Source organism: Lingula anatina, chromosome 7, assembly GCF_051362555.1.
Source record: "Lingula anatina isolate TDL-2025a chromosome 7, LinAna3.0, whole genome shotgun sequence".
Lineage (NCBI taxonomy): Eukaryota > Metazoa > Brachiopoda > Lingulata > Lingulida > Lingulidae > Lingula > Lingula anatina.
The window spans coordinates 8194586-8209370 of NC_141773.1; the positions used below are offsets into that span (position 1 = coordinate 8194586).

General features: G+C 36.7%; 2 protein-coding genes across 4 annotated transcripts in view; both read right to left on the reverse strand.

Annotated features, from left to right (window-relative positions):
* LOC106173169 (uncharacterized) overlaps positions 1–14688 on the reverse strand; it is a 29794-nt gene extending 15106 nt beyond the window's left edge. The window contains exons 1-4 of one of the 3 annotated variants that reach the window (XM_013554204.2): positions 14600–14688; positions 13989–14132; positions 13500–13568; positions 12857–12964 (exon numbers count right to left, since the gene is read on the reverse strand). In XM_013554204.2, coding sequence (XP_013409658.1) covers positions 12857–12964; positions 13500–13568; positions 13989–14123 — 312 coding nt within the window. In that variant the 5' untranslated portion in view covers positions 14124–14132; positions 14600–14688. Of the gene's footprint in view, positions 1–12680; positions 12789–12856; positions 12965–13499; positions 13569–13988; positions 14133–14346; positions 14395–14599 lie in introns of those variants that run through there. The other 2 variants (XM_087018549.1, XM_087018548.1) reach the window with 2 other exon arrangements.
* On the reverse strand, positions 9286–12670 carry LOC112042580 (UDP-glucuronosyltransferase 1-2-like). Its single transcript, XM_024077350.2, has one exon. The coding sequence runs from the start codon at positions 11035–11037 to the stop codon at positions 9448–9450; it is 1590 nt and encodes a 529-aa protein (XP_023933118.2). The 5' UTR covers positions 11038–12670; the 3' UTR covers positions 9286–9447.
* Positions 14689–14785: the final 97 nt, after the last annotated feature.

Consider the following 14785-nt stretch of genomic DNA (forward strand, 5'->3'; position numbering starts at 1 on the left):
AGTTTCCACAAAACTACCGCAAGAAGAATATAAGCAGTAATGAGCAAACATCTAACTGCCACTTTGTAAGCAATGACATCCAGTAGAAAATACTGATACCAGTTTAATCTATAAGCTGCTTGGGAATGAAAGTGAAGAGGTCCATTGTGACGCATGGTGTAGTTGAGCCAAAATAAAAGTTCTTCCTGTCCTGACATAGGAGTGTCTTGCAAAATTAGTGAAATCTTCTCTGCATTTTCTTTGTAAGATTTCTCATTCAACACTTTCCAAATGGCATTTTCTAACTTAGTTTCAGAAAGGGTTAGATAATCAAGGGACACCCCAACTTTAACACGATCTGTTAATTTTCTGGCATTTTGGGGCTGATCCCAAAAGAGAGGAATGGCCACCACGGGCACTGCATGGTACAGGGTCTCCCACATGCTGCTTACTCCACAGTGGGTGATGAACAGTTTAGTGGCTGGGTGAGCAAGAAGATCATTCTGTGGAAACCACTTTACCAGATATGTATTACTGCCTAGTGACTTTGGAGCTTTTCCATCATGGCGCCAAATTACCTTCTGGGGAAGCTTAGCAAAAACTCTGGCAAACACTTCTGCTTCTTGCTCTTCCAAATGTGGCACAATAGTTCCAAAGCTTAGTAGAATAACCCCATGAGTAGCAGTTGTAACAATATCACTGTAAAACTTGGGCAGAGGTTTTGCTGGAGTCCACAGGAGTCCAGAGATAGGTTTGACATGGGGCATGACTGGTCTGGGGTAATCTAAGGCAAAATGGACATTTGCAGCAATCATAAGAGAAACCCTTTCATATGCATGCTTCATGTGGGGAATATTTTCCTCTGGAAGATACTTTAATCTTAGGCCTTCTACATAATCCATCTTATCATCCAGCCAACTTTGAAGACCTTGGTGCACCTCATAATTGTGCAACCGTTCCCAAAAGTCCATATGGTCAGAGAATCCAGTAGGAATGTTAGGCATGAATGAATAAAACATTGGTTGAAGAAAAACATACCAAAGGTTCCAAAAGCCGTGGTTCCAGTAACCAACTGATGGCACTTTCAAATACTCATTCAGAAGAGTACCTGTTGCTATATTAAAAGAATCAAAGAAAAAAAGGGAAAAGTTCAAGTTCCTGAACTCCATCAAAGTATCATTATCACTGAACAGTTTGTGGCAAAATAGGTTATCAAGATCCTGCCATTTTTTTAGAACAAGGAATGGGTCATGTTCAATGATGTCAAAAGCAGTCTGAAGATCCATCACACCACCTTTGTTAAATTCTGTATCATCAATGTGAAATCTGATCAGTTTCACATCATGTAGGTCAAGCTTTGGTTTGTAATGGTCTGCAACCAGCATGGTAATCTCGTGGCCCTGGTCTCTCAGCAAGATGGCAATCTTTTCCATATTCAATGTTCTTGAATTGAATACCTGGGTAGATGGAAAAACTAATATCTTTGCACCCTCAGAGACATTTGCCAAAATAGGCAACCACAGTAAGTAAAATGCAAGCATTTTAAAAGTTGTCTTGCTCGGCAGAGAACCCCTTATCAAACAGTACATAAACTCGAAAAGTTTATAGCTTTGTATTGAAATAACAACTTTATCTTTTATACGGTAATGTCAGATATGACTTCCATACAGAGTCTACAGCCTACAGGTAGTCCTTATCTCAGAAGTAGCAGATCAGTATTTACGGTGTATAGGTCGACTTCACCATGGAAGTTGGCCTGGGTATAACAGTCCCTCTGCTCCATACATAGTTTTTGAGACAAACTTCCATAAAATCATGTTTTCCTCACTCTACCTACATCTCAACTTTCTCTAAAATAGCAAGAATGAGAGACAAGAAACATGTACCCAGATGTACATTATGGTCTCTTTTTCATAATTCACCACTCAAAACACAAGAAAACACCAATATTTCTGAGATACCAATATATGCAGTTCTGGCCCTTTGGGGTAATTAAGAATTGCACTGCATATATGCTGTCCCAGTCCCTATATCAGGTTAATGAAACCTCCATAATGGTAATGATGATGATGATGATGATGCACTGCTTTGCATACCAAGCCAACTGCACCGACAGTTTCCTTGCACCTTGGGCTGCACAGGCAGTGCTCAGGTAAAGCTATGCTAGGGCAACATAGCTGACTGTTAGATTATTATGAACCCGTAAATAGCCCAATGGCCGACTTATCAAAATTCATGAAAATCACAATTGTGCAAAAAATTGTTACTGGTTGAAATTCACGTGCCAAAAGAAAACTATGATGGTCCGGGGGAAGGTCTCCGACCATATGCTGGGGATATGATGTCTCCACTCAACAAACTCACAACTTTGATTCTATACAGGTTTATTTCTGTTAGCGTAAATGTACATAAGAGCCTTTAACCTTACAATGTGAACAACAACCTTCCTGCTCCAGAGCTAACCCTGTACTGACTTCTTCAGAACATTGTTAATTTTTAAATCTCTTGGGAGGGCGGTGACTGCCTGGTTCCTATTGGCCAGGTTGTCTGTCACTCAGCAGCATCTATTTAATTTTACAGCTAATATGTACAATTTACATAATACAGAAACATAGGCAGGATCTATACCATAAAATGCAGACGAAGGCGGCTACATAGTAATTTATCGTTTCCATAAAACAAAGGTAAGGTAGATATAAAGTGATTTACATAGTCTCAATTAAACACAGGTATGGTAGGTAGTAATTATTTTCTAAAACTGGTTTCATCCACAACATTAAAGAAAGTCTCACTGGGCTATTTAGATAACTTTTCTTAAATCAGATAAATCACAGGATATACTGTCCATTGTCAAGGTAAAGTAAATGCACTTAATTAAAGACTCCCATGGTATCTCCCTTCCACATGAGCAAGACCATAATAATTTGAATAGATATATATAGGAAGGAAGGTTCAGCTGTAACTAAAGATTAATTTTTAGATTGACCTAACTCCCTGGGGGTTCACCCTAAATTGCAGTCAGCCGAGCAGGCACCATAGTTAATTACCCCCTTACAGCTTTTAGTAGGCGAGACAGACGCATAAGCCGGCCAAGCTGACAGTAATCTAGTGAGACTCCCCACAGGGATAGATCGATCTAAAAATCTATGGAAATGGGGTGTAAGTGGCCCACTGGCTGTAATGTTGTTTTATTTCTCTCTTTTTTTTTTTGTAATATAATGTTAAATAATCATGAAATAAATAATGCTAAATAACTGTCATACATCTCCCTTGCCCAATAAAATTTGTGCCTCCAATTTTCTACAAATAAATAATGCTATTTATAATACAATTTTGTGCCATAATATTTTAAGGTATGCAAACAGACTTCAACTTATTCTAAACTAACAATTAGAAAAAAATGGCAATCTGCTTCCTAGGCCTATGTCAAAAGCTCAATTAATATCCTTCACCGGCGTATGTGGTGAGTGGACTTGTCATGCTTTGAATTCAGTCTTGCATGTAATTTAAAAAAATATAAATTTTTTTAACACTGCTGCACAATATGACTTTATTTTGGGTAGAATATCCTATTGTGGTTCATTATCACCATATTCACATCAAAATCCCCTTTTGTCAATTTATTCAGTTTCCAGTATTTTGGCCAAGAAATATTTCTAGTGATTGGTAACAATATCTGCACATCAGTTTGGGCGTGTCCCAAATACAACCTGATGTTTCCCCATTCAACTAGAGGATCAGAGAGGCGATACCGCCTCCGAATATTGTACCACCAGCTGGAGCAAGCGCATTCGTATAGACCCCCACATACACAAAATAAGGGACACAGCCACCACTTTTGTGCTTGACAAGCTGTAAAAATGCAATCAACAAGAATTTTTTAACTATTGCAAAAAATATATATGGTACAATCAAATTTAAGTTCTTCGTAAGGTAGGTCAAGGGTCAATTTCAAGGTCACAGTAAATTGCCAGTATATGACTTCCTATTCAAGTTCAAGAGTAACTATGGACCTATCTCTGTCAAGTTTGAAGTTAAAAGAGAAAGAAATTAGCAGAGTTCAGTTCATGATAAAAAGTAGGTCAAAGGTCAATTTCAAGGTCACATTTAGATTGCCAGTATATGACTTTCTATTCAAGTTCAATAGTAACTATGGACCTATCTCTGCCAGTTTTGGAGATAAAAGGGAAGCAAAATTTGCAAAGTTCAGTTTATGGTGAAAAGTAGGACAAAGGTCAATTTTAATGTCACATTTATAATGCCAGTATATGACTTCCTATTTAAGTTCAATAGTAACTACGGACCTATCTCAGCCAGTTTTGGAGATAAAAGGAAAGCAAAATTTGCAAAATTCAGTTTATGGTGTAAAGTAGGTCAAAGGTCAATTTTAAGGTCACATTTAGATTGCCAGTATATGACTTCCTTTTCAAGTTCAATAGTAACTATGGACCTATCTCTGCCAGTTTTGGAGTAAAAAGAGAAAGAAATTAGCAGAGTTCAGTTCATGGTGTAAAGTAGGTCAAAGGTCAATTTTAAGGTCACATTTAGATTGCCAGTATATGACTTCCTATTCAAGTTCAATAGTAACTATGAACCTATCTCTGCCAGTTTTGGAGATAAAAGGGAAGCAAATTTTGCAAAGTTCAGTTTATGGTGAAAAGTAGGTCAAAGGTCAATTTTAAGGTCACATTTAGATTGCCAGTATATGACTTCCTATTCAAGTTCAATAGTAACTATGGACCTATCTCTGCCAGTTTTGGAGATAAAAGGGAAGAAAAATTTGCAAAGTTCAGTTCATGGTGAAAAGTAGGTCAAAGGTCACTTTCAAGGTCATAGTAAGATTGCCAGTATATGACTTCCTATTCAACTTCAATAGTAACTATGGACCTATCTCTGCCAGTTTTGGAGATAAAAGGGAAGAAAAATTTGCAAAGTTCAGTTCATGGTGAAAAGTAGGTCAAAGGTCACTTTCAAGGTCATAGTAAGATTGCCAGTATATGACTTCCTATTCAACTTCAATAGTAACTATGGACCTATCTCTGCCAGTTTTGGAGATATAAGGGACTAAATGTTATAATTTTGGAGTTACCATAATGTGCCTTAAATTTCGTACAGAAAAAATTAATTAAAATAAAGAAAATGTCATTTTGGTAAAAATTCTTGAAATAGGAGGTGCTCTGAAGTTTCAGAAGTTCAAATTTGATGAAATAATGTCATTTTTGAACACAAGTTGTCTGCTTTGCCAAGCCTTATGTTTTATTTTTCCAGAGTTCAAAATTTATTATCCATTACCGTACTGCACATTTTGCTTTTACCACCAATATGTACTTTTTGATACAGCGTAACTCGAAAACCGTATGGAATACAAAAAAACCGAGATCACCTCCAGTGTTGGGCTTTACATGCTCTACAAAATGCAAAAAAGAATGGGTCTCTAGCATTAACGGTTCCCGAATTAGAGACAGTTTTCAGTTTCGGTATCTTATGGCCGCGTCTCCCGTGAAAATGCACTGATTGACCCCAAATTCATGGAGATGAAAGATGACCTGAAGGGTAACACCTTCCAATAATATTATTGGTTAAGTCTGTGTGGTGTCTGAATAACAGGACAAAAAAAAAATTTTTCGTAAAAAATTTCATTTTTTTGAAAATTTTGGCCCATTTGACCTTGAAGTAAAGGTCAAAGGTCAAATCCAAGGGTATATTTGAAATCTACACATATGACTTTTGGAAAGCCGTCTATAGAAATTTTTCCCATAACACCTTCCGTAGGGTAGATAATTAGCATTTAATTTTGCCATTTTTAGACAAGGGTGCATTGCAATGAGTGCCACACCCAGACCCCAATACCGACAAAGCCCAAATTTTACGTGGAACGAGTTGAGATTATAGGTGACCTAAATCCATGAGATGGGTATGGGGGCCCTTACCGTCTAGGAGGAGAAGCGGTAACGGTAGCCGTCCGGCGGAGCCGGCGGAGCCGGCGGAGCCGGCGGAACGATCCGGACGGGACCGAAACCATGTGTACCGCCAGCGCTAACGCTGGTGGTACAATAATGATCTTTGGCATTAGACCGGTAACAAAGGTGATGTTTTTCACCAACGGTGACCCTTCTATAGTTAGTTCGTTAGGACAGGATTTAATTTTTGTCATTGGGACCATGACACTCTCAGTATTACCTGTTATCTCCAAGGCAAGGTAGTTTGGGGCTTTCTTTCTGCATTTGACACATATTGCGACAAAAATTAACAGTAAAAAGATGAACAGAAAATAAACTGGAGTGGCATTTTCATGTGTTAGTGCTTTGTACAAATCAAAATATTCTGTTGTTGGTGATGTGGTGGTGATGTATGTTGTGTATCTGAAGAGGGGTGCTGGATTCGCTTAAGCTATGACCAATGTCTAGTAGAGTGGTGGACAGGACTTTTAGTTTATATGCTAGACCAAATGAGAACACTAGACCAAAACTTGCAATAACCAAAGCAGCATATGACAGTATTTCTCTAAGGTTGAATTCTGTATCTGGTAACTTTAGCTCTCCAGATAGCAGAGGTTCTGCTAATGATTGAAAATTGTTGCCTCCATGGCCTTGTCTAGTTTTATTTTAATTTGATTATCTTTGGTCAAAAATTTTGAAAAGTTGGTTGTGTATAATTTTAGTTCTGGGATATCTATAGTTGGGGGTTCTGAAAATAGGGAATGGCCTAAAATTGAAAAATGTTTTGGGAATCGGAAAAATGTTGCAAGAATGCAAGATTAATGGGATGTAGGATTTCTATTTTGTCACTTTCTGTGCAAATTTGTTCTGGAGGTAAGTAGATAGTGGAATATTGGACTGCACAGTTGCATGGAACTTTCATCACCCAAAAGTCACAGCCTGTTTGGTGGAGTTTTCCTCGCATTTAAAGGTGAGGTTGTAAATTTTGTATACTAAAATGTTGTTTTCACCTAGTCTTTTAATTGACGGCTTGATACTATTGGGCAAAATGTGAATTCACAAAACTTTTTGATGTTATGTTTGTTGTCAAGTATTATCGCTTGGAGGCACTTTTGGTCACTTGTAGGTCTTAAATTAGAGACTTCACATAATTAACTTTTCATTTCCACCCACACACTCACTGAGGAAGTTTTCATCGAAATTGATTGGTGTTTTGTCTGAATTTGGTTTGCCGAAATATCTTGGGATGCTTGTTAATATTGATGAGTGGTTGCTGGTTGTGTTTACTGGGATCTCAAATGTTTCTGTTTTTAGAATTTGAAGCTGATGATGAAAGTGTTATTATGATGGAATTCTTGATTCTGTTGGTTGCAAATTTAGCATGTTTGTAACAGAATTTAAAATCTGTGTGAATCTCAAAATTTTTCATGTATGTTTGCAATATCTGCTGGTAAGATATTTTGTCTCCCAAGTCTTTCCATTTTCGTTGTGAAAGGCATTGGGATCATTGCCCAGGTTCTCCAACACTATGATGGAAATAAATAACTGGTATCTCCCTTCCACATGAGCAAGACCATAATAATTTGAATAGATATATATATATATATATATATAGGAAGGAAGGTTCAGCTGTAACTAAGTGGCCCACTGGCTGTAATGTTGTTTTATTTCTTTTTTTAATATAATGTTAAAAAATCATGAAATAAATAATGCTAATTAAATTACTGTCATAAAACCTTCAGACAAATGATTTTAAGATCGTTTGAAGTTTACAAACTGTTCAAAATTTTTCACACATTACCACAGGTTGTATGGGGTGAGTAAGTGTGTCTATGACCTTTATGTCAAACTTTACCACATGTGGAAAAGATAAAGTTCACTGACAGAAGCTAGAACCGATGAGATATAAAATATGTAGTCTGAGTCTTAAAGCACAAGCCTGTGGCTGTTGCCCACCTCAAGTGGCACCAGGCTAGTAAAAAAGGTTTACAGTTTACAAAGCACTAGCCCAAATGGGCTAGTCAGTAGTAATTTTTTGCCTATTTTAACACACAGCAAAATGTCAAAAATATTAATCGCCAATATTCTTTGTCCCCAACACTTAGTTGACTCACTGGTCACACGTGGCATGTTTAAATTGCATGGTATAACTGTGATGCACTATATTGTTGTGATATACAAGTGTTTGATTACATGTTTGTGTGAAATTTTGCATCTTCTGTTTCCATTATATATTAATGTAGGCACATGAAACACATGCTTACAATATGTCTGACTTCTTAAAACGGTGTAAGGGTTCAATCCCCAGAAAAAAAAGACACCCTCAGGACTTACTAAAAGTTTGTAGGAAGAGAAGAAGAAACAGGTCTAAATATGACTCTACAAAATTGCATTTTTATACCTGAATCTGAGTGTCATATGATTCCAAGCACATGACTGCCACAGTTCAACATCAAAATAAGGCCGTCATAGTATGGTACATCTTAGCTTTGCTTCAAAATTGAGGTTAGTCACTAACTTTTTTTGAAAGTCTTGAATAAATATAATTTTTAATTTGGAAAATGTATGAGATGTTTATTTTTTAGAGACACCTTAGCAGAGCAATTTTGCATCATTTTTCACATCTTTTCAGATTTTCTACTGCAACAGCTTAATTAAGCAAAGAGAGAGCAGGAAATTTCCTTTTAAATTTGAAAGCCTGAATATATATATGGTCTTTTTTTTAATTTTAAAACAATTTCATATTTTGAAACCGTCAAAATGAATTAATTATATTTGGGCTAGTGTTTTTTGGTTTGGCCTAACAAATTTTTAGACCTTGCTTACCCTAAGGGTTAGTAGTCTAAAAAGGTTTTGGCACACACTATGTATATATCACAAAAAAAGTTCTTTCAAATTTGTTACCCTTTATAAATTACAATGTTACTTTTATCAAAATAAAATACCTTTTCATTCTTTTATTATTTTAAAAAGCCACTTTTCAACTGCTTCTTAATGTTTACTTTCTATCTTTACTTACTTTAAGCAAATTAAACCACTAAAAATGGCAAAGTTTGATAAAAGAAGGGTCATAAACATGAAAGAAATTATGCAATGACATATGCTGCACAGAAACTTTCTTTAAAAAAAAAGGAAAAAATCTTTCCTCTCTCTTGAAGAATTAAAAATCATTGGACTGAAAACCAATATAAATCACGATTTAGTCTCTTTTAAAATTCTTTGAAGACAAATAACATTCATTACCCTCCAATACTGTTGACCCCCAAGTAAGGAGAATGCAAGAAGGGTAACCAGTAATTGGCTAAAACATTTTTGGCATTGACTACTTTATGACACCTTAACAAATGTAGAAAAAAGAGAGCATAACCACATGAATTATGACATTTATTCTTTTATATTATATATCCCTAATAGAAAGAACATTTCAGACTTTAATTTTTGTGTCAAAATATCTTAGTAATAATAATAAAATTATACGCTATTCTGTAAACACAGACATAAACCCTTGTTAAAGTAAGGATTTATTTTTTTAATTAACCTGCTGAAAATATTTCAGTATGCTTCTCATTAATTTCCACAAAACTACTGAAGGAAGAACATAAGCAGTAATGAGCAAACAACTAACCACCACTTTGTAAGCAATGACATCCAGCAGAAAGTACTGATACCAGTTTAAACTATAAGCTGCTTGGGAATGAAAGTGAAGAGATCCATTGTGACGCATGGTGTAGTTGAGCCAAAATAAGAGTTCTTCCTGTCCTGACATAGGAGTGTCTTGCAAAATTAGTGAAATCTTCTCTGCATTTTCTTTGTAAGATTTCTCATTCAAGACCTTCCTAATGGCATTTTCTAACTTAGTTTCAGTAAGGGTTAGATAGTCAAGGGACACCCCAACTTTAACACGATCTGTTAATTTTCTAGCATTTTGGGGCTGATCCCAAAAGAGAGGAATGGCCACCACGGGCACTGCATGGTACAGGGTCTCCCACATGCTGCTTACTCCACAGTGGGTGATGAACAGTTTAGTGGCTGGGTGAGCAAGAAGATCATTCTGTGGAAACCACTTTACCAGATATGTATTACTGTTTAGTGACTTTGGAGCTTTTCCATCATGGCGCCAAATTACCTTCTGGGGAAGCTTAGCAAAAACTCTGGCAAACATCTCTGCTTTTTCCTCTTCCAAATGTGGCACAATAGTCCCAAAGCTAAGTAGAATAACCCCATGAGTAGCAGTTGTAACAATATCATTGAAAAACTTGGGCAGAGGTTTTGCTGGTGTCCACAGGAGTCCAGAGATAGGTTTGACATGGGGCATGACTGGTCTGGGGTAATCTAAGGCAAAATGAGCATTTGCAGCAATCATAAGAGAAACCCTCTCAAATGCATGCTTCATGTGGGGAATATTTTCCTCTGGAAGATACTTTAATCTAAGGCCTTCTATATAGTCCATCTTTTCATCCAGCCAGCCTTGAATACTTTGGTCCACCTCATAATTGTGTAACCTTTCCCAAAAGTCCATATGGTCAGAGAGTCCAGTAGGAATGTTAGGAATGAATGAATAAAACATTGGTTGACGAAAAACATACCAAGGGTTCCAGATGCCATGATTCCAGTAACCAACTGATGGCACTTTCAAATACTCATTCAGAAGAGTACTGGCTCCAAAGTTAAAGGGATCAAAGAAATAAAGCGAGAAGTTGGAGTTTTTTAACTGCATCAAAGTTTCCTTATCACTAAACAATGAATGACTGAGTAAGTAATCACTGTCATCCATTTGTCTAAGAGCAATAACTGGATCATGTTCAATGATGGCAAAAGCAGTCTGGAGATCAAACACACCACCTTTGTTGACTTCAGTTTCATCAATATGAAATCTGATCAGTTTCACATCATCTAAGTCAAGCTTTGGTTTATAATGGTCTGCAACCAGCATGGTAATCTCATGCCCATGGTCTCGCAGCAAGATGGCAATCTTTTCCATATTGAATGTTCTTGAATTGAATATGTGGGTATATGGGAAAACAAATATCTTTGCACCCTCACAATGATTTGCCAAAACAAGCATCCACAGTATATAAAATGCAAGCATTTTAAATGTTGACCTGCTTGGCTGGAACATGTGACTGAACAGTGCGAGTCTGAAGACTCAGACTTACTGGTACAAATATTGACTCAACTTTATATATCACTCTAGAGAGGGCATATGGGGTAAATTGTAGCATGTCTCTGACCTTGCGGTCATTTCTTTCAACATGCAATAGATAAAGGTCACTAGCTGATAAGCGTGTTTCAGAACCATACCCTGATATGCCCATGGCCAACACATACACACACGTGGGCACACACATATGGGCTGATATGTGATATTGAAAATTCTTAGAGAATAATGCATATGAATTAAACATTTTATATGTACACTTAACCCATTAGCTGCATAATTACACAGTGCGTATCAATTGCTGTTATGTTAGAATAGTATCCATTCAAATGTATAAAACTCTTAGTTTAGTTTAGTTTAGTTTGTGAATTTTTTGTACTGATCATATTAAGGTAATCAAGTGTCAATGAAAATCCATCCTCCCATTTTAACGTCTGCACTATTGAATGTTTCAGGTAAAGACATACAGTTTCTTACAGAAGGTCATGACAGAGATTAAGACCCCATTCCCACAGATTTTAGATCGATTTATCCCTGTGGGAAGTCTCACTAGATTACCGTCAGCTTAGCCGGCTTAAATGTTTATCCCACTTACTAAAATCTGTAAGGGGGTAATTAACTATCGTGCACGCTCGGCTGACAGCAATTTAGCGTGAACCCCCAGGGAGTTAGGTCGATATAGATGGATTGATCTAAATCTATGGGAATGCACTCTAAGATATAGTTTCCTGGGGGATAATCTTATTTTACAATCTGGCTGGCATACAGCTGCCAATACTCAGAAACAGGGATAACCCCTGCCCATTTCTGGTAAGACAGGATTGCTCTGTATCCAACTACAAAGTGTGAAGGGATGCTCAGAATGAGTTACGTTGCAATAGCAACAGTACACTAACTCTTTGGTGACTCTCACTGAATGCAATCAGACTAACAGACTAACATGCTTTCTCTTGTTTCCAGCCTACTTGTACATGTATAATCTCCATATTCTACTGTTAATTAACCCCAACAGACCCTTAACACGGCAAGAATTACCCCATGATCAGGAAAACATGCTATCAACCTAAGAATAAAAACAATCCATGTGTGGCAAAAACTGTTCTGGTTACTGGACCAGTTTGCCACCAGGGTCTGCCCATAGCAGAACCAGTAGCCAGTAACTGTACTTATTCACAAACTTTAACTGGCCTGGTTTTAATGTTACTGGCTTGGAGTCAGTGTCCAAACCCCAGACTACCATTCTTTGGGGCTAGTCAAGAGTGTAGGAAAACTTATATCAAACCTATGCATAGAAACACATACACAGTAAATGTCTCAAACACCTTAAGGGTACAGTGATTACCCAAAATATGCAAATGTTCATCCATCCCAATGCTCTATATTTTCAAGTTTTATCATTTTCAGCTACTTGCAACAATGTCTTTTCTGACATCAGGTGTACTCACATTTCATTTTTTTGTAATAGCATCTATGTATTATTGATAATACAATATTTTATGGAATGTTATTGATTGATTTTGATAAATTTAATTAGTAATCACTGTATGACACCTAGTACCTATCTCCACCTCCAACTCACACATCTACATGTTAAAACATCTCACCTGTACAATAGCATTACATGTCTGTATATAATTATCCACCTTGCCAGCAACATAATCCACTTCTTTACTTAAATAATCCCCTGCACTCTCTAGCATACCTAAAATGCCCTGAAACCAAGCAAGCAAGGAAGCATTATAACCCACCGCTGCCACCAATGTAACATTAAAATTCTTACCATCATTGGATAATTGCCAGTTTGAACATAACTGTCCACTTTGTTGGCAACATAGTCAACCTCTTTGCTTATGTAGTTGCCAGCATCCTCCAACATCCCAAAAAGACCCTGAAGTTACAGGTGTACATACATCTTTTAAAAAATAAAAATATATAGTCACTAATCAGTCTATTAGTTTAAAAATAAATTGATTATTGCATTGCTATTTACTGGTAACGATGTAGGTAGATAAGTACACTTCAAGACAATAAGATGGAATTAAACTACCACAACATCTTAAAAATATTATAAGTACACCATAAAGCATTGTAATCAGTTTTCATTTTAATGATAAACAGAGCATTATCCACTGTTGATAAATGACTTTTGAGATATATATCTAATACCAGAATTATATAAATCAGTACATTTAAAAGGCAAAATATTATTATAGAGCAGTTGTATAAGAATAACTATGAAATCAATTAGTGGGACTACAATAATCAAAGTTATGGTGAATGTTTACTTATACAAATTATTTGAAGCAGCGAACAATATTATGTTTTTCAAACAGCATGATCATTTCTGAATTATAACAAAATTGTGAACGAAGCAACAGTCATCAATGCTTAGATGCACAAGCACACAAAAAAGTTTTGCTTACTCCTTTCTTCTGCTTGACTTTCACAACCTTAGGCTGAGAGCCACCTCCCTGGGCCACAGTTACTGTGCTCTGAAAGAACCAAAATGGACTCTAGTAAAAACAAAGTTTCTCTGTATTTTCATCATCTGATTTGATAAAAGACTAGCTTTCTACCTAACCAACATACACAAGCATAATAAAAGTTTTCAAGCTTATTGATAACATTACTGTTAAGCACATTTTCATATTGCAAACAAATAATCATATATACAAACTTAATTGGTCAATTGGAAATCTACTCGAGTCCAAAAACAGCTGTGTGTACTACACTTGTCAGCAAGGTAAATGTGACATCCCTTTGTGCTCTACACATACAGGGGGTTAAGAGAGTGGTCCTCCCCCACACCCCCCACCCACCCCCCACCCCACCCGTGATACAAAATTTTAGATTCTCCAGATTTCAGCTTTCCAGCACCTCTGTGGTATATGTATAACCTACATTGTACCTACCCCTGGAGGTGCATACACTGTATAAGGCTGAGGTGGGGCAGCAGTATAAGGAGGGGGTGGCTCAGAGTAGCCTGATGCCCCCTGGGGATAACCCCCCTGTTGAGGATAGCCAGGTGGTGCTGGTGCTTTAGACATAACTGTGATCTGAAACATAAATATTTACAATGTTTAAGCTTTAAAGGTGACCTGCAAAAACTAGACTGTCAGCATTTACTTAAAAAGGCATGTCTCATTTAACCCCCCCCCCCCCCCCCCCCACCAAAAAAAAAAATGTAGTTATTTTGGCAGAGACACCCATTGTGATTATGATATTTTAATAATAGTATTAAAATACTAAACTGCGTAATATCTCACGCACATTTTGCAATGATACCATTCTAGAAATAGCCATGATGATTAACACAGGTTTTGTCCACCCATACTTATTATTCAGGATACCACTACCAGCACGTCAAATCAGGATCCAAGTTTTAGAATTAGACTATATTTTTAAAAGCAATTTTCATTTTGACAAAACAACGTAACAATTCGCATTAATTTATTAAATATTAAAGAATATCAGGGGCGTGTTACTAGGAATGTAAAACGAAAACCGCATCAAAACATCTTACCTTTTCCTTCGTATAATAACTAACGAATAATTTTGAGTGATATCACTTCCGGATTATTTTGGCCTTGACCTTGTTAGTGCAATAGTCTCAATTCTCCCTGCATTTATGATCATTATTTCTCTCAAAAACAGCGTCAAAACAAAATACCATTAATATCGATTTCCAAAAAGGACACTAGTAATATTT